This window comes from Anoplopoma fimbria, chromosome 14 (assembly GCF_027596085.1).
Source record: "Anoplopoma fimbria isolate UVic2021 breed Golden Eagle Sablefish chromosome 14, Afim_UVic_2022, whole genome shotgun sequence".
Lineage (NCBI taxonomy): Eukaryota > Metazoa > Chordata > Actinopteri > Perciformes > Anoplopomatidae > Anoplopoma > Anoplopoma fimbria.
The window spans coordinates 15,371,409-15,399,154 of NC_072462.1; the positions used below are offsets into that span (position 1 = coordinate 15,371,409).

Consider the following 27,746-nt stretch of genomic DNA (forward strand, 5'->3'; position numbering starts at 1 on the left):
TCATTTTCAACCATTTTGAATTAAAATAATGATTTTAACAAATCTATGGAAGAAAAAAAAAAAAAAAAAAAAAAAAATACTTTCACCATTTGTATCAAAAAAAAAATCTGCCACCAGCAGTTGGGTGGAAAATATCATGTAAAGAAAGCAATTTGCTGATTAAAAAATAAAAACAGAAAAATTCATTAAAATATATGTCAATGGTTTTCAGGGTCATTTTATTCTTAATCTTGTTTAAAAAAAACAACGATTAGTTGGCCTTCGTCAGAGAGCTGTGAATACAATCTCTGTAAATTAATTTGAGAGTGGAGATGGTCTGCTCGATTATCTACCGACTTGACATTTAATACAGTAAATAAAAATCCTTAGCCTCATGAAATCAGTAAAATTCAAGACAAAAAGAGAAGTGGTTTTTTTTTGGAATCCAAATATTTAATAGGTACATATCAAGTATTATTATGACATGTATAAAATTTCAGATCACAATATGAAGCAATGAAACTCCTCAGACTGGCATATGCTGCAAATGTTTGAGGTCGCCACATAAAAATGACTAAATGATTAAAATAGAAGAGAAGCAACTAAAATGGTAGAAAAATGGCATACAGACATAGATAATAGTAAGCATTCTAGGAAAATTAAATGACACTTTGTCAAACGTTTTTCTTCAATAGAGTGCAATAAAAATAATAACAACACAGCACTGAAGCAAAGCGTCCACAAGACGTCTAAAAATTGTTAGTACTGTAGGTTCACAGAGGGCAGAGGACAGCGCAGAGAGAGGAGAGGGAGACAAGGTCACAGCAGAGAAAGAAACGAGGGCTATTAGCTCGCTGGTCAACGCAGGGAGAAAATAATCTCAGAACAAGATTGAGCAACAGTGGAAGTAATGCACATCACAGTTAGCTTCAAAGACCATAGTAGCATTTGTACTTGCATGTTGTTGATAAAAAGAGAACAAAATCCTGAATGATTGAACAGAAACGAGGACATCACCACAAACAAAGAAACAGCCGGCCAATGAGAAGGGGACCTGAATGTCAACGGAACAACTGATGTGTACAGCAGCATGATGTCTGTCATTTCTCAGCTCTACACTAAACATGGCTATGCCTCAAAGTTACAGGTGAACGTGATGTCAAGGCTACATTTTCCCACAAAACCAACTCAAGTGTTGAAACCATTTTCAGATGCATTATCTGGAATTCACTCTGACCTCAGTCCAGACCACAGATCAGTGCACAGACTGTGCTGCTGTTTTTGCTTCAGGTGCTATCAGACCTGCCAACCCTGGACATTTTAGTACCATATCAGCACTATAAAGATGTGAATCTGCATCAGCCGCTCAAGATAGAAAAGCCCATTTTTAACTCGGGCTGTGTAATATATGTATAATATATGCGATGGTGTGTCAGATTGAACAGTTAAAACATGAAGATAACCAATAACTGTGTTTGTGCAGTGCACATGTCAACAATAAGCTTATATCTATCCAGTTGTTACATGACATTGATACCATGTGGGTTACGGAGCAGCAACTTAATAAAGTACAAAAAAACATTATCAAACCATTTGGGGAATAACGTACAAGCGTTTTTTGTATCCAATTCCCAGCTCCCATTCAATCCTCATCTGTATTTTCATGTTAGACCTGATGATCTATTAAAACAGATGAGTTCTTATTGTTGCAGTTTTATTTTATGGTTACACAATGAATCCTTGCAGATCTTGTTCTCTCAAACTGGTTGACTGATGATTGACATGTGAAAACATTCACCTCTGTCCAACTAGTGTGGGCAGAAAACTCATAAAACAATTAAGAAACATCACTATCCATGGCCAAGACACTACTTTTACATGTCACTTGTATATGTTAATCCATATAAACATGTAGTTACAGCATTCAATAATATGACCAAGTAAACTTTCTCCGTTTTTTTACGTATTTAAGATCTACGTATTCACCGAGAGCAACAATTAGACCTGATCTAGCCTCAAATGTTTGCTGAATTTCTGGTTTTAAGATTACATTTTCTTACTATAGATACATTTTTTAACTACACCAATAGTTTTCAGTTCAGGTTGTTGGTTTGTTTGTCAGCAGGTTTACAGAAAAACTACTGGGCCGATTTCATGACACTTTGTGGAAGGGTCTAGCATGAGCCAAGGAAGAACCCATTACATTTTGGAACAGATCTGAATCACAGGGCTGATACACCTATAATATTTCACTTACAGAAACAGCCTTGGCGGAGCTCTGCACTCTCTGAGTGCCCCTCTAATTCATATATTCAATGTTATGTTGTATGCAAGTGTACTGAAACACACTAACTATTGAAACATTCATCAGTGTATTCACAAAACTACTGTGTCCTTCTCATATACACCAGTGAACTCTCTCCAGTGCACTATTGAAAACCTCTAAAATATTGAAAAGTGCCATGTTGGGATGGGTAATGTTTACATTTTTCAGTACTATAGTTAACAGGATGCTATTTTTCAGGACAAGCAAAACCTTTTTGATACTTGACTTTGTGAAATATCAACCTTTTTTCTCATTAAACTAAAGAAGTTCTCAACTATTAAACGTTATCTAAACACAAGCAACCATACAAGAACTAAAATGACTATTTTAAATCAGTAGATTTCTGATTAAAAATAATAAGTAAGCAACATTAGGAAAGTGACCGGGCATCAGATACTTAACAGTTTTTGATAGTCTGTGCTACAAGGCACTTTTGTCCAACAGGTGGACTGGCGAAAAAAAGATATGACAATATCCGACTGGTCACACAGTGTATTTCTTTCTAGCTTATATACTGTATAATAAACAGCTGCACATATTGGCCACTGAGCTTCTGATTGTGTGACATAACCATAATGATTAAAAAAAACTGCTAACTGATCCATTTTCTGGATGTAATGTCACAACAAATAACTCACTGTGCTGTGCATTCACTCATCAGACTACTTTTCCTAAAATGAATGGGGAAGAAGATCGTCTAACAAATCTAACAGAGAGAACTAGAGCAGAGGAATATCTGCTGAGCACAAAATATGCTAACCATCTTTGTGGGAAGTCTTGATTGCGGTTGCTTGGTAACACCAGGAAAGACCACAGTGTGCCCTACTAGGCGTTACTGAAAAGAACGCGCAAGCAGCACATCTCGCACTTTTCCAGCATCTCAGGTGAGCTGTATGTAAATCTTTACAGTATTTCTCAGGTAGAAAAATGAATGGGAAAAAACAGAATATACTCCTCTAATGTATGAGGACAGTTTAGTCCAGATTATCTGACTGAAGAAGTGGAACCATGAATGAGAGTACATGTGAAAATACATATAGATGTGAGCACTTCAATTATAAATGTATCATACATAAGTTTTATAGTGTCAAGAGGTTTATGAGAGATCTAATAGAATGGCTTTGTTTATCTTTAACCTTTATTTTGAGCTGTTTGGAAATGGAAACAAAAGTGCTTTGCCAAAGAAAGATGAGAATTTGGTACGGTCCTGTTTGTTAAATCACAAGTGCCTTTTATTTTTAGGTGTGATAATTCATCAGAAATAACTTTCTTTTGAGGAGATTTCTGAAAATATTTGCCCATGACCTGCTCTACAGCCTCACATCTTTGGTATGTTTATGAAGATTTTACTCCACATAAAATCTGAGAGAGTTGTGCCTGTATGTTCACTAAGTATGTAAGGGTGCTGCTTTACTGAACCAAGAAATCTCCTGACAAAGTTGCCAATTTGTTCTCTGCAAGTACACTGAAAGTAATGCAATTTTTTTTGCTATTCTAAGGTATGACAATGGCATTATTCCATGTGACATGAGTAGTGACCAGATTAACCTACAAAAAAAAAAGTAATGTTATTGATAAAGTGCGTCAAAGTAAAAAAAACATTGTTCACTTTCTTTCGTTTTAGCTTACAATAACAGGCCATCTCTCAATCACCAGAACTACTTGCTCATTCTGAATGTTGTGCAGGTGGTGTCACGTCCTGCTGTGCCTAAATCACTGTGTTAAACTAGCACCTTTATTCGCCAGCTGAGTAAGATACTGCACTAATATGAAGCAGCTAAGCTCAGTTTTTTGGGTGTAAATGCATACATGGAACACAACAAATGCTTATAGGTTGGCAGGAGTCTGATGGCTGATTTTATGATATTCCCAGGGAGGAATTTGCACTCAAACAAAGTCCTGTATGTCGATTTATAGAACCAGTGAAGAACACAGTCGAGGGTTAACAAAAAAGTAAGCAAACTTGAGTTGGCTAGTGGGTGTGAATTGGGGCTCCTTTTGTGCGTTTGTGTGCGTATTTGTGGGCAGGAGTAGCGTTAGATATAAAATGTCCTTGGTTGAATTTCAGGCTGGTGATGTTAATGGAGACAGTCCAGGTTTAACAGATGAGGTCAGTTCCTACTGAGGTTGTTTGTGTATGAATGATTGTATACATAAATGGCTGTATATGCAATATACATTTGCCCGTGGGTAAGTACAGTATGTGTGCGCAATGCATTTTAAAGTGGAGCTCTAGGTACTTTACGGTATACGCGGGTGCACAGAACAGATGCTCATGTGCACGTGTGTGTATAAATGTGATCTGGACCTCATCGGCCCTTGCTGTAGCCGGGATAGAACTGGTCGAGCAGCACCTGAAGCGTCACGTTTTGGGACATGACGTAGTCTTTGCCCAAGTCGTGGCGGCAGGCGGGGCAGGTGTACACCTGTGCTCGGAACGACCGCTGTAGACAAGTCTGAGGAGAGAGGACGGCAGGAGAAATTTACACGCAAATGCAAGGATAAGGGTTTTAAGCACAGGTAGTTACAAATGCATCCAGTCAGTACGCACCTTGCAAACGTTGTGTGAGCAGGCGGTGGTGATGGGTTGGAAGGCCAGCTCCTGGCAGCACACACACATGAAGATCTGCTCCATCTTCTGCAGGAAATTCTTCATATATAGACACAGACAGACATGCATGAAGTGAAATAAATCTTTTTAAAACCACATCTACAAAAATAGTGACCACATATGATTTCAGTTCGACCTTTATTTAGTTCTCCTTTAAGAGGCTGCTGTGTGAGATGTTTTGTGAACTCTTGAGGAGCCTGAGATGTGTTTGAGTGTCAGACTGTTCTACTGGGATCCGTACCGGTCCCTCTTTTAGGTATCCCATGGCTTCATCCCAGGATTTCTTGTTGGCTGTGTCCTCCCGGATCAACTGCCGCTGCTGCTCCGACAGCTGGAAAGTCTCCACTACCTTCACCTTTTTAGAGGGAGGCTCTGCGGCTGGTGACGGCTCTTCTAAAGACACAGAAAAAAGACTGAAAAATGCTGCTTCTCTTGGAGAATAAAAGACAATAATGAAAATGACCTTTTACAATAGAAACGCTAGTGGAAAATAAAACGCTAGTGGATATCTGGGATCCGCCCACGCCATTCTCACCTGTCCTCTTCTCACAACACTTTGTCTGACCTGCTTTGAGATTCATCTGTAAAATCACCCACCACTCTCTCTGGTAGTCTTCTGCTCTCCATTACTCTGTGGCTCCTCTTCTTCCACCCCTGCCATTGGCAGCTCGTCCTCCTCCTCGTCGTCATCGTTCTCTTCTTTCTCCTTGATCTTGCGTCTCCTTGGCCTCCCCCTCCCGGGATAGTGCTTACCCCGTCCGCCGCGACCGGGTCGCGCACAGGCCTCCTTCTTTGTTTTGTTAGCCATGGCCGCCAAGTAGCCGGGCGGGTACTGCAGACAAAGGCGGTGCAGTAAAACATATGAAAAACAACTAAATTGCATTGAGCGTCGAGATGCATTAGATGATATCCGTAGTGTCTCTACAGTCAAGTTCACATACAGTGAATACAGATACACTCGCAGTCTAACCTGAACAGAAAGGCCCAGTTTTTTTATCCTCTCTAGTCCTTCAGGTGTCCAAGGTGCTGGTTCCACATCGTCCCGTCTCAGTAGGTACCGCCACACAAGGTAACCACACTTTCCAATCTCTGGCCAGTACTTAACCACCTAAATTTACACAACAACCAGAATAAGATTAAATACCGTCGAGCTTCCCTACATTCCTGAAATGTTACGATAACACTTTCTAATGGCCTCTTGGTATGTTAAGTGGCTTTACTTGAAGTAAGCAGACTACAACAAAAAAAAACAAGATTCTCATCTGTACCTTATAAATACCATCGTAGCGATTTCCTTCCTCAGGAGCGTATTTGCTGATGCGTCGACCTTTGGAACTGCGCACCACTCTCACCGGCTTTCCTGCCCGCCAGTTCCTGGACTCTGCCCCGTCTTTGTCATTCAGAGGTGCATCACAGTTTAAGGCCAACGCCCTGTAGAGAGTCATAAACAAGACAATGATGATGTTCATCAAGTCTGACCAAGTATCGGGGAAGTTATGAATAATCAGTTATTCATTGATTTTAAGACTTTTATCATTCTAGCTATCTTATTTTAAAGTTATCTGTAAAAAAAATCTTCTAGCTTTCCATTCATCTTTAAGTGTTGTACCTGTTCATGTGTGTTAGGGTCTGGTCAAAAGAGTGCTCTCCGATCCGTTTGTTCCCTGAGAGGTCACGACCCCCACTGCCCGTGTAGGTGAACTCATCTCCCCGGTCCTACAGAAAGGTAATGGAGACCAGAACAAAGTGATAAAGTAAAATTCACCAACTTCACACATAACGGAGATTAATAAACATTTGGTAAAACATACAAATAACCCACCACTTCGTCCTCAAAACCCCCAGCCAACACCAGCGAGTAGGAGCCATCGTTACTGCGCCCGTGGATACCACCAACATGCGGCCTGTGAACGCCTGCCTCACTCACCTGAAATGTTAGTCAGATAAAAAGAAAAAACAGCCGGGCAGGCGAAAAGCCATTAATGATTCGGCCAGTGATATATCAGATATCATACTACAGAAATATATGACAATACAATCCTGAATGTCTAATTACTGACAGTAAAGTATCGGATGAAACATGGGGGACTTAAACTGCAAATTTTTCTGTCAGTTTTTATATATTAATCTAATTTATTAATATGTGATGGACTGTCCAAACAGCTAACCTGAACTCTGAACTTCCAGGTGGTTCCAACAGGAACCCCAGGTATGGGTCCATAGTGGTTCGACGGAACAATTGTGCACTCCTTGGTGCGCCCCACACAGGCCATACCCTGCAAACACATCAAGAGAGACAACAAAGACTGTAAGCTGCATGCATATTAATACAAATAAATGTCCATTAGTGCAAAAGCCTTTAGATCACTGCTAAGGATTGTTTAAGAGCAGAGCGGTTGATGTGTTTTACTTTCAGTATAATCCAGTTAAGGAGGTACACAGGATTTCAAAAGTGAGATGATGATAAGGGGTTATAAAATTGCAATTATGTGAAAAGGCAAGAATAAATGCTGAGTGACTCACAGCACGTAAATGTGCCCAAACACACAAGCGGGGCTGTTTTCAATTAGTCCACAGAGAAAGGGAGCATTCTGGTAAAGAAACAAGTTATTTTCCGTTGGTAGTTCCAGGAAAGTGGCTAAGTCATGCTTAATGGCATTGTTCACATTACACCATGGAGCAGAGCGTCAGGGAGACAGCCAGGCCAGGATGGAAACGAGCCACGCAGTATCTCAATACCATGCCATGAGACTCAGAGGAGATTTTGAGGACAAACTTTGAACAGTATGGTTAAAACAGATGCTTTAAAAAAATAAAATGTAAATACATTTCAGCTGTCTTCCTCAGTAATTAGCATGGGATAATCTTTGTTTTTGCAAGGTAAAAAGCCTAAATGTAATTTGGACCACACTAGAATAAAGGGGTGTACAAAGTGTTCATTAGTACTGTTAGAATGATTTGATAAAAACTGGATAGTAAATAACCCATAAATATCTTTACGAATGTAGGCATTTGCATAAAGTGATATGATCGAAGATCAAACCAACAATATTAATCAACTCCGGGAGCCTGGTCTTACACTATGTAGATATAAAGTATCGTTGACAGGAACAAAAACTTCTGATCTGATTGTTTGATTTGAGATAAAAAACTGTGGTGTACTCAAGAAATATTTAACAGAGCTACAAAGAGGTACAAACAAAACCCTTCACATGAAACAAACCATTAAAATCAAAAACTACACAACACACTGAGCAGATAACTGACTTACACTAAATATTAAACACATAAAAGATACATTGAAGAACAAACCAGTTTGCAGGAAGCAAATAGAGTAAAATGTGTGTGTGATTCATTAATAATGCACTGAATGGATGAAGCGGTTAATGAATGGCTCGCCAAAACCTTTGCTGCTGTTGTGTACTGTAAGAACTATATGTTACAAACTGCTACTTTAATTTAAGTAGAACCAGTTTGTTCTACTTTTGGTGGTGTAGTGTTTTGTATTACCCTCAAATTTATTTTATGGCTCTTGAATATATTTTTTTAAACAGCAACATTTATGTATAAGTATAAGTTTAAAAATGATATACCCCAAAATGCAATTCATTTAAACCGAGAGGAAGAGTTCTACTTCTTTTTCTTTTAAGTCACTGTATGATTTTTTTAAATTCATGAAGTGTAAGACACTCAAATAGCCATTTGGTAAGTGAAAGCATTTAGATTTACAAAACCAGTCATATGGTTATCAAGTATTCTCAGCAGGCTGGTGGGGATGCCATAGCTTATGAACATTGATCGCTTCCAGCAAGTGTGACAGTGGAAATGTGATTAGTGGAAAATGAAAATGCGTCTTCTATCTCCTTGTTCGGATCATTTTCAGGCTGCTTACACAAGAGGGATTGGAGCATTTTTTATCATTTTGGCATTTCAATTTTGGATGATTTATTTTGTTGCTAAAAACTGCTTTTTCATAATAATAATTTACATATCCTTTGCTCCTTCAAGACAATTTCAGGCAGAATCACAGGCCTTCTCTCCGGCTTATGCTGTCAGTCTACCTGGTGTGTGTGTGTGTGTGTGTGTGTGTGTGTGTGTGTGTGTGTGTGTGTGTGTGTGTGTGTGTGTGTGTGTGTGTGTGTGTGTGTGTGTGTGTGTGTGTGTACTTTTGGGCACCCCTCAGTCTCACCTTTCCCCAGTCCCTTTGACTCTCAGTTGTTGCCGAAGGCATCTTGGCTTTCTTCTTGCTGGCTTTGAGCTTCTCTCCTGCCTTCACAACCTCACTGGTGTCGTTCTTACAGGTGGGACAGTACCTGACAGAATGAGAGTAAATTATTTCTGTTGACATAGGCAGCTTTGTGTGTGTGTGTGTGTGATTGTTAGATAAGAGCTGCAACAAAGCTTTTCCCAAAATTATCCAGAACGCAGTGAGACTGAAAATTGGTAATCAGAACCCTAAACAGAGATTTTGCACAAACTTAAATATCAAATTCATAGAATACCAGAAAGACGCAACAAAAGGAAGTTAAGGAATTTAGTCAGTCAATTAATCTTTGAAAAATAATTTCTGTTTGGCAGAGAAACAGCTGAAGCCACTACATCGGATAAACTATCAACTCCATTATATCATTATATTGATTTTAACCTCAATCACTACTTAATTACTGCACTTCAGCTCATACAGAAAACCATTTGTCAACCTTCTTGAATAGATTGTGAAGCGCATGATGTTTCAGTTAATTGCTGAGCTACACTCCCTCTCACCAGTCCTCGTCATCTGGGATGGTGGCCAGTGGTGGGTTGAGGCAGTAGATGTGGAACGCCATGTTACACTCGTCACACAGCAGCTGCATGTGAGCGTCCTGCTTCCCGCCGCACACACAGCAGGAGCAGAAGCGACACTCTGCTTCAGGGTCAGCCTTGCAGTGCTTACACTCCGGCCCGCTCTTCCCTAGAAGAAGGAAACATTCATACACGCATCCACACTTGAAGATGGTTTTAAGGTGGTCGTAAAGTATGTTGCACTAAAATATATCTTTGTAAAGAAACACAGACAAGTTTTGTCACTATTTTCACTGTGTGTGTTTGAGTGTGTGCGGCCTGTTACATACGTTTAAATTGTCCATCTGAAGCTGAGAGTGCACGAGCTCCTGGTGTCTCCACCTGGTAGATTTCATCAAGAAACTGAACTTTACAATCCCCGATTACATCTCCAGGACCCCTGGATGGAGGGCGAGAGACAAGAGAGAAAAAAGGAGAGAGAACAAGAGAGAGAGAGCACAAGAAAACAAAAAAAACAAAGAGGAAGATGAAAAGATGTGTTATCGAGCGTGTTACACAGGAACATTACACTTTATTTTGCAAAGCAACAAAAACAATAATTGGCCAAGCAGACGTTCAAATGAAAAAAATAAAGCAGCAATCATCCCCCTATCACCCTCCCACCCAAGAAGGAAGATCCTCACCCCAGGAGGATCTTGACCCTGAGGTCCTTGTTGGTGCGGGAGGCTTGGTTGAGGGTCTGAACTTCGGCGTCGAACCAGAAGCCCCTCTCATCTGGTGTCTCCATATTGTAGTTGACCATCACGTGCATGCCCACCTGGAGATCGTCCCACCGCAGAAGGGTCCTGGCACGTGGCCTCACATCCACCGGTCGCATCTCCACCACACCGTTCTCTGGGTAGCTGGAGAAGAAAGAAGAGGAGAGAGAAGGAAGAGGGGTTAAGATGTATGAAATCTTCATGACTGCTGTCATTACCTTGATTTTCACATTGCTGTATTATCTACTCAGAATACAGTCCTTTGGAGGTTAATGGTTTTGTACATGTGCTGAATTTCTTTCCATAGAAATTGAATGTGCACTCCATTCGCATACAAATTTTTCACGTAGCCCACATACTCTTGGGAATTGAAAGTATTCACTTCTTTATACACAAGCTACATGGGCCATGAGAAGGGTTGAGCTACCACTGAGCACTTGACATCCATTATACTTTAAAGATTGAAAGAGTAAAACCTTGAGAACAAAATTAAGTTTAAAAAAAGATTCTCAGCAAAAAGCAGCTTTTCAGAACAGTGTGTTCTGTAAAAACTGATGGATGTGAATAGAAGCAATTTAACAACTCAATGCATTAAATCACATACTGCTCCAATGATGAGCAATAGAAGCCTCTGTGGAGGAACATGCAAGTCCACACAGGCACAGAGGGGTGAAAACTGTAATACATTTGTATTGTGCACAGAAAGACAAATGCTGATTTAAAGAAATTAACATAACAGACCTATATCAGTTTATTCAAAAGTGAATGTAGCCCTCTGATCTGCCTTCTTATGCCCTAAATGAACTACAGATTCCCATTTGTATTGGAAAATTTGAACTAATTGGCATCAGCAGATTAAATGAGGAAGTCCTTATATGGCATTTTGTTTTTGTTTCAGTTTAGCTTCTTAAGTAGACTGATGCGTCTATTCAAATTATTAAAAAGTAGCTCCCCCACTACCAAAATCTTTATCAAACCTGTTTCTTTACACAAATTGATTGACACGTCTTTTAAAGGAATATTAAAACGTTTTGGAAAACAAACTTTTTTTCCTTCTTACAACAATGCAAGTCCTGGCGTCTGGATGTCAGCGTGAGGTTGCCAGCAACCAACAGAGACTCCAGAAAGTTACTGCACTTGGCCAAGAAATAGTCTGGCACATAACCCCCTGTGAAACCCACAATGTGCTGTTTTTACACCTTGGTTTTTGGACAGATTAAACAAGCGAGTGAGCTTTAGAAGTGCGAGAAAGCAGATTTTGTTACATTTAGACAGAGCCAAGCTATCTTTCTCCCCCTTGTTTCTCTGCGCTAAGCTGAGCTTTTGCTTTTTAAAAACGTCGGATGCCCACAAGGAAAACCAGTAACAAAACTCAAAAAGAGCCCAAAGAATCTGAACAAGTGTGAAATTTCTTATTGTCTAGCAAACTTGGATTGGAGGTATGAGGTTAATTGTACAGGTTTCCCACCTGCCAATCATCATTAACTGTAAGGATCAGGCCTGACTGAGAGATGAATTAACAGCTTGCTTTCCTGCCAATAGCTGGAATTATGCATACAGATGAACAATGTGTTAGTACTGAAGTTTAACTACATAACAGCCTGCATGCTCAGGTCCACTCGCACAACTGGAAGGGACGGGGTAAGTAGAGAATAGTGTTCATGAGGGAGCAGATTCTGTGTGTGTGTGTGTGTGTGTGTGTGTGTGTGTGTGTGTGTGTGTGTGTGTGTGTGTGTGTGTGTGTGTGTGTGTGTGTGTGTGTGTGTGTGTGTGTGTGTGTGTGTGTGTGTGTGTGTGTGTGTGTGTGTGTGTGTGTTTGAGGGAAAGCTGAGGCTAAAATGGGTACTTTCTCAGACAGACTGCACAGAACCAATGATTTTATCCAGTCCAATTATGCAACACTTATGCTTTACTTTCTTACTTACAAGACTATGCTGCATATCTTAAGCCATTGTGAATCGACAGGAGAGGCCCCACAGAGGCCGACTGTAAAAGTAGCACACAGCTAGCGTACTCCCAGAAAGAGGAGGCCGGGGCACAGTGTAGGGATTTCCTTTTTTAGGCCCATGGGATTACTGAGGTTTTGGGTAGGCTAGGGTGTGGGGTTGGTGGGGGGAAACACAAACCCACACAGAAACACACTAACATGAACGTATGTACACACACACACACAGCCAAGGAATATGAGCTTTGGAGCACAATGGGACTCAGCATGAACAGAAGGGGAACACGGAGCATCACAAGGGGACCAGAAGTACCAGAGTTTAAGACCACACAAGCTCACACTCTCTGTAATCTTTCATACTGACCCTCCTTTAGACCCATGGAGGCCCTAGATAAATGAATAAAAATACAATATAAAATACTGCAAGCTGAAACATCTTCCAAAGCCTGATGAGATATGAAACAGGCGATAACATTTCATTATGTCAGTGAAGACGTTTAGGGACAGACACTTTGACCTACTCTGACTGCAACAGTAAAGTAGGATTTAATTCCTTTCATGCACATGTAAAAGGCAAGAGAATCACATAATGGATGCATTACAATCATCTTAATGGGGAAACATGACAGTCCACTCACAATATCGACTCAATTAAACAGAGGCCCTGCAATGTGATACGTGCATTAGAAAGCCCTTGCTAGTTGTGTCTAGGTTGTTCTTTCCTGCATGACAAAACCTTGTAATAATATACATATAATAACATTATTAATTGTGGTTCTTTATATTTTAATATTACACATCTGAAGACAGACTTACTGACCCATACTGAACTATTCCTAATTTATTCAAAAAGAATGACTAAAATGTTTGGCCCAAATACAACTGTAAACGTAATCTGATTCCAGACCAGAGATATAAAATGACCAGCAGGACCGAACAGGAGCCTTCAGTACCAAATATGTGTAGTGGCCATAAAATTAATCCCATCTGACCTGAATGTCCCTTAAACAGTTCCTGGATAATTCTACAATGCTAAAATGTTAAAGCCAGAAATGTAGGTTTTGAATAAAGAAATGCCACATTGCTCCTCTTATGAATTCAAAAGTTGTATTTGCTAGCAAAAAAATGTACCTTTGTGAAATTAAATACACAGAGGTTTCGCTGCTACAAGTAGCTTATGTTGGTTTCCGGGTTCTAAATGAGCTCATCTGCAGCAAAACTTCTTTGCATCCATTCAAAACTAATTTGTTTTGGAAAAAAAGTTCACTCATGCATCTCAAAAATATTATATTCATCAAGAATATTAATGTCTTAGTAGTTCTCAAATAACATGCTGCAACACTAAAACCTCTACTATACTCTTGACAAGTAAAACACATCATCTGGTCTTTCTTAAGGCTTATTGTTACATATAAGGATGAACTGCTTTCTTTGGAAAATACCCCCAGAGTAAGAACCTGAGCTGCAAGTCTGAGAGAATAAAATCTAACATTAAGGCATCATTGTTAAATCTCCTCACAGTTAGCTATTCGCCTACGCTGTCACAGTGGCTGAACTCGGTGCCTAGTATTAAGAGTAAAATGTCCTTGCTGCTGTGGGAAGAAGGAAGAAAGACTTTCAGCCACAGGACAAGAACAAGAAGTCAACACTCTTATCAACACCGAGTGAAACTACAATGTAGAAATCTATTCAATCAGTAGTGAAATTGAGACTTATCTACAGAGAAGCTCTTACAGTTCTGTTATGAAACCATCATTAGTGACCTCTTTGCTTAGCCGAGGTTCCTGTAAAGAGGGGGAAAGGCAACAGAGAAAATTAGAAATCCTCAATTTGCTGATAAGCAGTCGAGTTAGAAATGCTCTGACGCCAAACAAGCTAAATCAAATTGCTTCAACAGCAGTGATGTAAAGTGACTGCAGTCTCTCCTAACCTCGGCTTTGTTAGTTATTAAGGCCACAATGTGAAGCTGCAACGTTTTGTAAATAAGTATCTTAATAACTAGGGATTTTTGTTCTTGTGCTTATCTGACCCCATTTGGGGGGCGTCATAGATAGAAATATTTGAAGCTAAAAACAATCTGATAACACTTTTTGTTTAATTTACAAAAAAACTAATTTATTTGTATGTATTAAAATATTTTTGATGAATTTATTTCTCAATTTGGTTATTACAGCCATTATGTGTTGAATTTAAAAGATGTTATAATTGTATGGTGATCACACAACCAAGTGACTAAGACATGTATGTAATGAGGCAGGTGACCAATAGGCTCTTTTCACAGCAGACTTGTCAAAGTAGAAAAAAGAACAGGTGTCATTAATAACATTAACGAGGGCTAAGCCAGCAGACCCTGATACTGAAGCAGCTGAATTAATGACACCTGTGCTTTTCCATAGTAATAGTATACTGAACTGTACATTATCAAATATTTGCATATCTTCATATACCATATGCTTATTCTAATTTAAGTGAATGTAGCTGAAGTTATCCATCTCGTATTTTGCCACTAATCGACAATCATACAATGACTGCTCAAGGTAGAAATAAGGATGACAAGTGGGTCAGTGAGAAAAATTAACTTAATTTCATCCTCATTTCTTTGTTACTTCCTAAATTAAAAACTACTGCTTAATGCTGGTGAGATCTCTTCCATTGCATTTATGTTGATCCAGGCTAATTAGAAGACAGAGCCCATTTAAGAAGCACTTGAGCCTCTCTTTTAAGCAAAAGCCTTCCCAAAACACCAGTTTTAGTTTAAACAGCTTCCTATCAAGCGTATTAAAACCCTCATGTGAAATCTGGATTTCTCACATGAGGTGCAGAGCCCCAGATGGCAATTGGCCTTTTTCACCGTAGACATTCTGACTTTCTATTGTAATAAAAGCACAGATGATACTAATAACATTAAAAATGGCTACATTGAGTTCAGGTGTCCAGTAAGCCATGACAGAGCTTGCACAATACCAGAGCCCTGAAACTGAAGCAGCTAAAGGGATTAAATCAGCCGTTATCAATTTTACTATTTGCACCTGCGTTTCTCCTACTGTGACATGTGCAATTGGCTTTAATGGGGCCATAATCCACAACATAACCCAAAACAAACCAACATGCAGATCATGAAAACTGGTCTGGGTGTTGTCTGGGAATATAATATATATATATAAAAAAGGAATTCTGCCTAAGCATAATTATTTCATTTTGGCCAAATTATGTTGCAGGAAGTATTGCTTTTTAACCCGACATTCAGTTTCCAGTCTGGGATTTTTGCTATCACCTTTGACAAATTAATTGGCTTTGCGGCACCATTACAAAAACAAGACGCACAATTTTCTACGGTCTACTTGAAAGCTACATGGACATAAATTAAATTTTATGTCTATATTTGTAACTCTTTCCACAGAAAATCTTAAACATTTTAACCATGAAACCATTTCTAAGAGTCTTGTTATGGAGCCTCACGCACACACACACAAACATGCCAGCTCAGTTAGCAGCAGAGGGGAGATTCACTCCACATATCCCTTTGATTTTGTGGCTCTTTAAATTCTGTAGAAATGCTTTCCAGACCAGCCTCATGCAAAAACATGGCAGTTCATTTTGTAGGGCAGGTTTTCAATTTTCAGACTATGCAGGCAGGTGTTTAATGGGGGAGTGTGTGTGTGTGCGTGTGCGTGTGTGTTTCTCTGGCAAACAAAATGATGGAGAAACCAGGAGAGGGATACCAAGGATTTAGTAGAAGGCAAAAGAGTATATTAAGCAAGCCGCACTAAAACAGAAAACTGACAATTTCGATTTCTTGCATTTGTAGCAGCGGAGTCTCAGAAGCATACAAAACTGGGGTTGTATTTGATGAAGATGCAAATCGCTTATTTCTGAGGCACCCTGTTTAAAACTAGCGTGGAACCTTTGTTGTCATTCGTACCATACTTTCACTCCCTTCACTGCCTCTCTAGACTGTCAGCTATGAAATATGGCAAATGTGGACCATTAGCCGAAAACATCAATCTGATTAAGCAAACAAACCCATAAATAATCTAAGGCACTGAATTGAAAGAAAAGGGGAACACAAATTGTGTATATTATCGGATTGTCCTGTTAAATATAATGAAACAATCCCAATAACAGGGATTTTGAAGATTGCGGAGTGTCCAATGGGAATGAAGTCTTCAGACAAGAAAACACACATCTACTGCTCAACAACCCTTGATGCCATTTCTCTGGCATAACATCCCATGACAGACACGCACAGACACACAGACACAGACACACACACACACACACACACACACACACACACACACACACACACACACACTATGGTAGACGCAGCGAGGAGGCTATGTCTCACCGGTGGCATGTTCACAGCAATTACAGACAAGGCTGAAGGAGGCAAGCAAAGAAGCAATGCTCCTGAGAACTCACGAGTTACCATGGAAACATGGGCTTCTGAATGAATTTGCTGGAAAAGGGGAGCGCAAGAGATGGAGTCCAAATTGTAGCACTAACTAAAGAACCCCCCCTTTCTCCATCCCCTGAACCGCCAGGAGAAAGCAGAGACTGCAATTCCCAATGGGCCAAACCACCGTTACTGATGCTTGCAGACACACGCACACACACACACACACACACACACACACACACACACACACACACACACACACACACACACACACACACACACACACACACACACACACACACACACACACACACACCTTGTATGTATGTTTGGTGGACATTTTTTATCTAGAATGCCACAAAAAAGCAGCACGTGGAAATACATATTCAACATTGGCATGACTGGCAAGAAGGAAACCCTATTTTCTGCTTCATGCAAAGAAGAAGGCACACATTTGCACTTCTTATTTGAGCCGTGGCACTGCAGCTTCCAATCCTAAACAGCATTTTATTATCTAGAATTATTTTTTTACCAGACCAAAATGTTGCCGCACTGACACTGTGCAGATGTCTGCTACTAATTCAACTGTGATGATGCGTTTGTTATCACTGCAACCAAAATCAGCTCGGTTGCAGCAGGAATTCTCCCCGCCATAATGAGCCCTCACTTACTCGTCGTATTTAATGTGGTAAATTACATCCTCTTCTCTCTCCTTGGTCTCTGTAGCTGCTGTAGAGTCCGTCTGAGAGGTGGAGGCTCCATTACTCTCAGAGCTTAACACAACATTATTCCTGTTACTGTCTGTGGTTTGGCCCTGGCTGTGGGCCTGCCCCTGCTCGGCCTCCAGCTTTCCATTAGTCCTTTTTGGGGGCCGACCCACCTTGCCCTTGGTGGGCGTTATCTGTCCTTTGGGAGCGCGTGTCACATTTTCGAGGCAGGCCTCAAACCAGGCACCGATGCTGACGTCTCTGCAGTCAACCAGCTCGTTAATCTGAAAGGACACAAAAGACAAAAATAACACCAGGTCTCCTTTGAACCTATCTTTCAGTCGTTCAGAGAAACACGCCATGTTTTAGGCTATTTGCTACACAACATATACTTTAAAGCATTACAAAGAGTATTGTTTTTCCTCCCAATTACTATGGTTTTCAATGCTGTATGAAAATCGATTTTCAGACTGTAATAGCTATAATTCCTTCATAATCAAGATTGTTTCACCTACCAGTCAATTAAAACATGGATTTGTGTAGTGTGTAGTCTCTGCAAATTAGTTTGTTAGGCGATGCACATAAACTATGACCAACAGCATCCTGGACCTTAAGAGATGCATTCTGGAAATTAATTTCAACCAACGTCACTATTTCGGCTCACGTGTTCCTTTGTTAAAAACAACATTAAATATGTCAGTGGTTAGTGAATACGCAAAGCCTTTGGAGGCATATGACCTTGATATCCAGTGAAGCTGCACAATTTTCAACTCATCTACTAAGCTACAGTATTGATCTTCGAGCATGCCGGTCTTTTGGCATAAAAAAAGAATCCAGTCCCACTCATATGATTCTCAGACATGTGGGTCAGCCAGTCGGCAAAAAGCTCAGTAGAACACAGCGGAGTAGAGTAGACACATCAATGTTTGGGTTTTCACTGCAATCTATTTATAATCCGTAAATTGGTTGAAGACAGGGTTGTAAATTCCTGTTTCTTATGTGGTCTGTGTGCGACTCCCTGGCAAGGGTAGCCACATGCTTGTGTGCATGTCGTTAGTCCTAATAAATTAAAGGCATTTGGGGTATCTGACCTTAACGCAGAGCAGTTTAATAGGGAGAATGGAAGAATTTCTTTGGCTGGAATACTAAACGGTCTGAGGTGCTACATCACAAGACTGACCTTGGTAAAAAAAAAAGAAAAAGAAAAAAATCACCGAATCCACAAGGGAAACTAAAATCGAGTTTGTGTTGGTCCCTTGACTTTCTTGTTAGGATCAAAATAACACTATTGCACAATGACTGTAATGTAATGTAATGTAATGTAAATATTAAATACAGATCTATGAAAGCATAATATATAAAACCTTGTCTACAAAAGCATGAAACCTCATGTACTATATTAAGCTAAATTACAATTTTTCAACATCGAATAGAGAAATGATGTGGATTTACAGGTCGGTTTGGCTTTTGCAACAGCAGTGGAGCACAAGATAATAAAGAATCCCCAGCAGTGACTTGGCTTTTGGGCATTAAATGCTCTGTCATTTTACTAAGATTCCTTGCAGATTCTTCCCAAATATAAACACTCTCATCCTCACCTTGTACACACCAATTCCTGGGTCGACTAGTGTGTTTCTGCTGGATGTGGGCGGCTGGGTGTCCGACGCCGGACTGGAGGATTTGAACCCATTTTTGGTACTGGCTGAGTTACTGGTAGCGCTGGTGTCCGGCTTGGTTTCGTTAACAGTGCTGGTAGTGACGCTGCTACGGTCATTGTCTTTATTGGTGGAGGTTTCCATAGCAGCGGGGGAGGCGGGAGCTGGGGAGTTGTGGCTCTCTGACCGGGAGTCAGAGGGGGGTCCTGAACTACAGGCCACGCCAGAGGAGTCCTTGCTGGCTGGGCTGTCCGGAGCGTCGGTCTGTGAGCGAATCAGCAGCTGGACGATGTCATTGAGTCCCACGTTGTAGTCAAACAGTGTCTGGCCATCTTCCATCTAAAGAGATGAAAAATAAAGAAGCCACTGATATGAATGGATGGACACAGCCTTACAGATGCAAAAAGTTACAATTGTTTATAGTGCTGCAACACACAATTATTTTCACCACCCATTAGTCTTCATATGGCTTGTTCTCATTTCTAGTCATAACCCCCAAAACTATTCTGTTAATTTTAATATTTCAAGCAGAATCGTTTTTATTTTTTAGATTTCTTTTCTTAATCACAACAATTTTTCATCACATTTTCAGTCAACTAGTGATGGCATCAATAATTGTATCGTAGTTTGCCAAGGCATCAACTTGCCCAAAGATGGTGTATTTGGACAATCGCAAAAGTGTTCATCAAGACATCCTTCATTAAGTTTTCTACCAATTTTCTCTCCTAATAATAGACATCCATGTGGTATGAAATTAACACGACTGAGTCACAGACTGCCCTCAGACAAATACACCCGGCTGCTTGTCAAGGACAAACAAAGAACACAGAAGACAACATTGAGCACAGTGAGAGAAAACAATTATGTATTGCATCTGCACTCAACAGCATACAGAGGATGTTAAAATACACACAGAACACTTCAATAAATCCACATGCCTTTATATGCAACATTGGTGTTTAGGGACGTTGCTAAGAAATCTAAAGCAATGTGATTAAATGCATATAACTATACATCATAGTGAACCTGTGAACTGATTTAGCTTTTTTTTTATTATTAAGGGGGAAACAATGGAACAATTGGCACTTATGATTGGTAAGCTGTTACTAATAATCAACGACGCATTTGTATTGATTTTACATTTCCAGTCCAATAGAAATGGATGCTGAAGTGCAGCTCCACTCGCATATATCCCGCATCGGTTTTCTACGAGAAATAAAAGAAAAAATAAATAAAAGAAACGAATGCATGAATTAAAGCGATAGATGTAGCCGAAGGAAAGAAATGACTGGGTTGCTATGACAACCAAAAGAGAGAGCACCCCCACCCCCATGAACCTGAATCATGTATACAATCTCTGTCGACACCAGCCCACCACCACCATTACCATCAGCGCGACCCTTTTTAGGCAGCGCGGCGTACGGGCATCAGAAAACTGTTCTCTCAAAAAAGCAAGCTCTTGAAGAAACGACGAAGGCCCATTACAAACCCATATTTAATCTTCTACCACAACCGAATCCTCTGTTAAGTATACAGTACAGCTACTGCCTGAGGAATGGAGCTTATGGCGGGCGCGCCAACTCATTACAGACATCAGCGATTCATTTCAGCCCTCAACCCCACCAGCCCATTGTACTGGAGAGGGGCGAGCATGGCCGCCACTCTCACTCGCGCTCCCTTCTCCTCTTCGTTATTTGACAGCGAGGAGGAGAGCTGTTGGAGGCGTAGCGGGAGAGCAGTAGAGGGAGAAAGCGCAATTTCCCCGTCCCTCCCTGTTTTTAATAGTCTCATGAAATTTAGATCAGAGGAGCAGCGGTGCAAACACAGCCATACAGTGGTGGCTATATACTCACCTGTCTGTTTTTCTGTGGCAGTCTATCTCAGCATTTCTTTGTCTGTCTCCCTACCTAAACTCCTTCGATTTAGTCTCAGTACATTTTCTGCTCTGTCTTTTGCTACTTGATATTGCATTAGGGAAAGAAAGGCAAAGAAACACACTAACAGACAACATCCTAGACAGACTATACGAATGCTGGTAGGACCTGAAGCCGACAGCCTCACTGTTAAGAAGTACTGAGCAGATGGACGGAGAATTACGCGGACAGACCCCGAGTATCACAACAACATACAGTAAAAAACTCCATTCATCGCACCAAACCTCATACATGATATCTAAGCTGTGCCCGCTTTCCACAGCGCCTTCTTTGTGTGATCAGCCTCTCACTGCGAGGTGCTACAGCCCTGACATCAGTAACAACCAGCCGAATAATCCCTCAAACAAAGAACCGCCATCTAAACAAGGCAATGTCAGAAAGAATGGTAGATATATTCATAGAGGTCATGAGCTGTTTGACAGAAATATTGTCTTGTTGACGAATAACATCATCAAGGATATGACGTTTTTTTCTTTGTGATAAATAATGCAGATTAACCAGAATAAAACATTCTGGTATTTTCATTGTTTGACTCGGAGAAACATCTCAACAAAGCTTTAGACAAACCAGAGACATTTAACTTGAAGATTTCACAAAAGGCTTAAACAAACGATTCAAAAATCCTCGGAATGGCAACGGTGTGTGTGTGTGTGTGTGTGTGTGTGTGTGTGTGTGTGCGTGTGTGTGTGCGTGTGCGTGCGCGCGTGTGTCACATTGTTGAGTGAAAGAAAATGAACACCTCTAATTTCTCTGTTTGGACAGCGAGTCTTTCAAATACTAATTTCTTACTCTCACAGGAACCAAAGTTTAATGTCAGAAAGAACGTCAAACAAAGACAAGACAAAGACCTGTGGCTGCTAAGATACTATGAAAACATACTTAACATGTGAACATTTTACCTCACTCTACCTAATCTATATCAGCTAATACCACTAATGGTACAAATGTGTTAATGGAGATTTGGCTATAATATTGCGTTACATTTTCCAATAGTGCCACGCTGTCACACAGGATCTAGGCTAATTGTAAGGCGTTAAAAGCAATTAAAGCGGAAATCTTTTTGAAATTAAACTAACTAAGCAACGCCTAGGTATCTATGGCTGCATAGCAATGAGAGAAGACATAAAGCCATTAAGGAAATATCAAAAGACAAAGATATCACGATGGCCCATTTAATATCGGTGCCTAGTTCGAACAAGAGGCTTAAAGGTGTGAAAACCCGAGCCCGACCTCACGCTGCTGGTGGAGAGGAGATTTCGTAGCCGAGAAGAAATTAGCTTCGTTTGCTCAGGCAGGCCGTACAGACCCCTTACTCTTACACGATTTCTTCATCGCCCCGTCTACGCCCACAGGCAGTCTTAGCAAAGAGCTGAGCAAAAATAGGTCAGATTTCCAAAAACAATGACATGGGGTGTGTCTGTGTGCCTGTCGTGTACCAAGCCGACATCCCTGCTCTTTTATCCCTCATTCATGCCCATTGTCAATCTTTTACCAAAAAGCCCCTCTGTTAATTAGGACAAATTACCTGGAAAGGTGACAAAGGTTGTTTTCTGCTTCCGTATGCAGCTCTATTCATTACTTGATGTTTGTTCCAACAATTGAGTTATAACCCCAGTCTTTTTTTAACCATATAACTTTGAGCTAAATGTATAAACAGTATTGAGTTTGGCATAAAGACAACAACCTTTTTTCCCTTGTTTTTTTGGTTTCACAACTGATCATAGTTGCAGTTGCAATCCTGTGTTTTGAATTTGGTTTTGAAATTACCAAAATGTAATTGTTATATGTTTATTATTTGAAAACATTATTCACACAAGAAACCCAAACTCAAGAAATGTGACACAAATGGGTATGTTAACCTGGACAGTCCTCGAGTAATCTGAGGAAACTGTACTATAAAAGGGGGAAACACTACTATTTACAAAGTAGATGTAAGCTGACAGTTCACAGGTTGGACATTTGACCACTGCTTAAGCTAAAGTCTCTATGAGAAGGTGTGGCAAAACTTTGAAAACATGTGGGAGTGCTAGAAAGCCTGCAGTTGTAGTCAAGGTTTAGTTCCTCCTCTCTTTGTCTTTGTCCAGCCTATCTGTCGAAGAAGGGTGTGACTGTGTGCATGCATGGCTGCAGCCAACTCCACTTCCCCTGAAATTCTCTGTGAAATTCTACAGCTTGGCAATGCCCGAAGAAAAAAAAAAAAAAACATCAATCGAGGAGCCACAACATCAATGCATGTATAATCAAATTGTAACGATATCTATCTAGGTCACAGCGGCTGTCTGAGCGAAAGGAGGCAGGCCAATAAAGCTTTCCTACAGGCCAACAATAGGCAACAGCTAACAGTGGAGGACAGCCCAACCATTTAAACATGTTGCTGCCCCAGCAGAAAAAAAGAAAAAAACCAACAGTAAGCTACAGCCTTATATTTGAAGCACATAGACAAGTGGAGCTCTAAACTCTTTAATAAACAGGCCAGACCTTCTTTTTTTTTTTAAATGGGTAAAAGAGAAGTCTACCACAAAAGTGATAGTGGGCGTTGAGCCGAAAGGCTGCAGGGACAGTGGATGGTGTGTGTGTGCGTGTGTGTGTGCGTGTGTGTGTTTGTGTGCGTGTGTCTGCTTGTGAATGCAAGTGATATGAGACGTTGCTCGAAGTGAAAAAAGAGACACAATGAGGAGGGCACAGGCAAAATTGCAAAAGCCATAAAAAACAAACACTGAGGCAAAGTTGTGCGGCTGCTGGCTTGAGACCCTTCTGAGTCAAGGGCGAGCACGACTTTGAACTGGAGAGGCAGCGTGCGCAGTGAGCTGGAGGGAAAAACAAGACGCCATTTTGAAAAAGGAATTAGACCTAGAGTTATTCTGCCACAAGTCTAAATCCTAACAGAGCGCAGGCCGTGCATGTAAGCTAGTGTACGGTACGCTACGTGTCTCTGGCTCATTCCATGCATTGCTTAACATATGGAAATCCCCTAATTAACCCTGCCCACTCTTTTTCCAGTGAAATTAAGGAAGTACAGGATTTACTGCACAGGCCTAGCCTTTGCAACCACAGCTCCAACAGGACACGGCAACTCCAGCATGCATAACAGATAATTCATCGTTAATTAAACAAATGTAAATTAACTAGATTGTGACAACCAACGTTGATGAACAGTCTTGCTTTGTGCTTTGTCAATGGTGTAATTGAGTTGCGGGGTTTGTTGATTTTGGGGAAACTGCTTAGAAGAATCACCCACATGTGTCTACCAGTGTACAAGTAAAAATATGGGGAAATGAATCCAAGGGCGCTGGTGCAAAAAGGTGTAACACTATATCTCTATTCATAATAATGGTTTGCCAATATTAAGTTTGCCAAGTAACCCATGTTTTTGACAAAACACATATGCTGTAGACTGTAATGATACATTTGTTAGCATTCTAGGAATTTAAATCTAGGAATGTAAATCTTGCAGTAGTTTCTTCCTTTCCATTTTGCAGAATATGCAGCAACCAAACCAAGAAGAAACCAAACCATTGTGGCCTGTGCGACTCAGAATTGAATGCTCTTGAATGCGAGTTCATTATCTTTTACTTACACAACAGGAAGTAGGTTAGACAAATTTACTAAGGAATTTCTTGGCCTACACTACTGCCTGACACATGAATGAAGGAAAGTGTGACTAAATGTAAACAATGTGAGATCAACACATCATGTGGGCTGTTTGCTTCCTGTGGGTTTATCTGCACGGCTGAGTCACACTGTGTTAATATCAGCTATGTAATGTTATGCTCCAATACTAAATAAATCATGGCACTAGTGTCCTGTCAGCATCACTTCTGCTTATTACTGAACAACAGCTGGTATAGTGAAGGCTTTCACTAACCCTTCACACATTAAGATACGGTGGGTCTATCTAGCGGCCTCTTATATTTTTATTATTTTATTATGCGTGTTCACATTTTTAAACTAACAGAACATAAAGAGTGAATGAAACAGACTTCTATTCAGAATGAACTCTTGTCATATTACAGCACTACATGTAAGGGTGCAGGAAATAAACCACAGGCTTTGAGGCTGCAATGCACGACGCATGCAACAATCCGCCATGACACACACAAACACGTGTGTGAATTACAGGAGGCAGATTGCAGTTTTCATACCCTTGTCTTCCCCAGCTGCTGGCATTTAATAACATTAAACTTGCTAGACAGAGAGACAAAGTACACTTACATCTGTTAACAGTATCATATGAATCATCATCCAGTAAGAAATGAATCATCACATATCAAACACAACATTATTTAAAAGCATAGTATTGCTATCCCACCAGGACAGTGAATACAAATTCCAGCCTGGTTGCAACATTAAGACATTCTTTTAGTCTTGAACAATCATTTTTGTTTTTGCACGGTTTCCTCCAAAAGAAAGGGACTTGCCTAACCATATTTTCCCTGTGATCTGTTGTTTTTTTTAATAACTATTCACTGCAATTCGTGTCATATTGTAGGATAGGAATGACATTAGTGTTGAAATTGTAATAAACCTCCAGAGTCTACCAACACTGAGGATTTATGACTGAAAATAAAATCCTGATTCATACATTATAAGCGACAACAATCTAATTTATTTTCCTAAAAAGTGGGGATGAGCAATATGGACCAAATCCATACTGTACAGGATAATTATCACACCATTACAAGGATATCAATACAACTTATCTTAAAAATAATATAACTATTTACAAAAGTAATCAATACCACATGTTTTGGATCCCACTCCATTGTTTTATATTTTGCCAAAACAAATTTTCTCAAATATTTGACATCTCATGCTGTGATAGTAAATAATAACTTAGCACAATTAAATCACGATATCTTGAATTGTTCATGGTACGAATATATGGAGAGACAAAGTGCTTATAAGAGCTTAAGTATAAACTCCTGAGCATTTCTTCAGGCCGCACTACTGTTGTAATCAGACAGGTGCAGTGAACCCAAACCACATTGAATTGTTGGTAGGGTTGTTCAGCAGAGATATCAAAAAAATATATATATATAAACTATCTGCCTCCTGTTGTTGGGGTTCAATTTAAACTGAAACAGAGAGATAAAAAAACGTTTTGCAAGATGTCATGTTGATTGTCCATTATTAACAACAATGTGATATTTATATAAATATCACATTGTTGTTATGGTTAGAATTGAACTGTTAATAAATAGTGTAACACTGCCTTACAAATCAAAATCATATGGTACTGAAGTAAGTAAAAAAAAAAGTCCTGGGATTAAATACAAAACATGCCCTGGAGGCATGACACTCCTTCTGAATCAGTGTGTTAAACAGTACGAGTACTCCTCAATTGTCAGGACGTTAGAAGACAGGTAGACATCTTTATAGTCCGTCCTCACTGTACAGTGTGCGTACCGTAGTGACGCCAGGGTGTAAACACAACTACACTTGCTTTTAGATGTCAGGGCACGTGGAGCCACGAGTCCCCTCCTCTCTCAAATTATCATTAACATCATCATCATAACACGCCGTGTGCACGAGCCTGCTGGCTCACTAATGAGCTCGGTGCAGTTTAAAGCATGGTGCATCAGGATACAAATACAAAAACAATAAATACATATGGACAATGGTTGTTCACATGTGCAAATCACGCGGCCGTGGTTGAACAAGTGCTCGGAGTGATCGGCTGTGGTTGTTTTGCACGGCACTACTTGCAGGTCTGCATGCAGAAACTGAGCGCGACGTTGTAAACAAACACGTCTGCGTCTGGTGAGACATTTGTTGCATGCAAACCCAAAACAATGCAACATGGTTGTGTTATTTGAGCGTGCATCCATGTGACATCGCTGGGTTTTTTCTAGGGGGCTGGCACACCGCGTACCCCGGGCTCTTGCGCAACAACTATTGGCGAATTCTTATCAAAACAGGAAGCTCGCATGGGTCCGAAACGGCTCCAACACCAGAGGACCACTCACTCTCCAGCACCACCAAACCCAGCCGAAACACCAAAAACACACTGTTGCATGAAGGGGTGACACAAAAAGATACATTTACCTGCTTTCCTCGGTAGAAAAGGCGCTGCTGTTGCGGGCTTACACTGAAGATCTCCTGTATTTTCAACCGTAAAGACTCAATTTTGGTCAATCTAGAAAGATCCTCAACGGTTCGCGTCTCCTTCCCGTCTATAGTGCGAACCTGGATCCACATTGTTGCACCGCCCTGTTAAGCCTCAGATAATCAGCGGGTAAAGCAGTATTTGTATACGAATACTGTTTTCCTGGTGTCAAATGAGATAGAACTGACAAATACTCAGGGCTCCATTGCGTTTTCCTCTGCAGAGGTAACGTCGGACTGGCTCGAGCAGGAGGTGTCTCACATGAGGTCGCGGCGCCAAGCAAATCTCGCGAAATAACGTTCAAGCGAGCACAGCTCTCAGTTAAAGGCACAGCTCTCCCTGTGATGCAAACACATACATAGGCTTGTCTGAAGGCCCATGCCTGGAGAGTAATATGCAGCTATTATGGTGATGCCACAATAGACTGTATATAAGGTGCCACTTATCATTTGTATAATATGTATGGGTGCATAGGGAGATGTGTTCTTTCTGTCAATTGTTTTTTTTTTCCAAAATCAGAACCCTTACTACAGTTTCAGGTACT

The 27,746-nt window shown here is 40.4% G+C and overlaps 1 protein-coding gene across 1 annotated transcript; it reads right to left on the reverse strand.

The window, feature by feature from the left end:
* Positions 1-410: 410 nt before the first annotated feature.
* LOC129101978 (E3 ubiquitin-protein ligase UHRF2-like) lies at positions 411-27,457 on the reverse strand. The gene is made up of 16 exons (XM_054611862.1): positions 27,142-27,457; positions 19,106-19,501; positions 17,472-17,791; positions 10,382-10,600; positions 10,028-10,137; positions 9,681-9,867; positions 9,106-9,229; positions 7,085-7,192; positions 6,739-6,843; positions 6,526-6,632; positions 6,185-6,347; positions 5,887-6,024; positions 5,514-5,748; positions 5,158-5,309; positions 4,857-4,955; positions 411-4,761 (listed from the first exon to the last, which is right to left on the reverse strand). The coding sequence occupies exons 1-16, from the start codon at positions 27,292-27,294 to the stop codon at positions 4,615-4,617; spliced, it is 2,763 nt and encodes a 920-aa protein (XP_054467837.1). The 5' UTR covers positions 27,295-27,457; the 3' UTR covers positions 411-4,614.
* Positions 27,458-27,746: the final 289 nt, after the last annotated feature.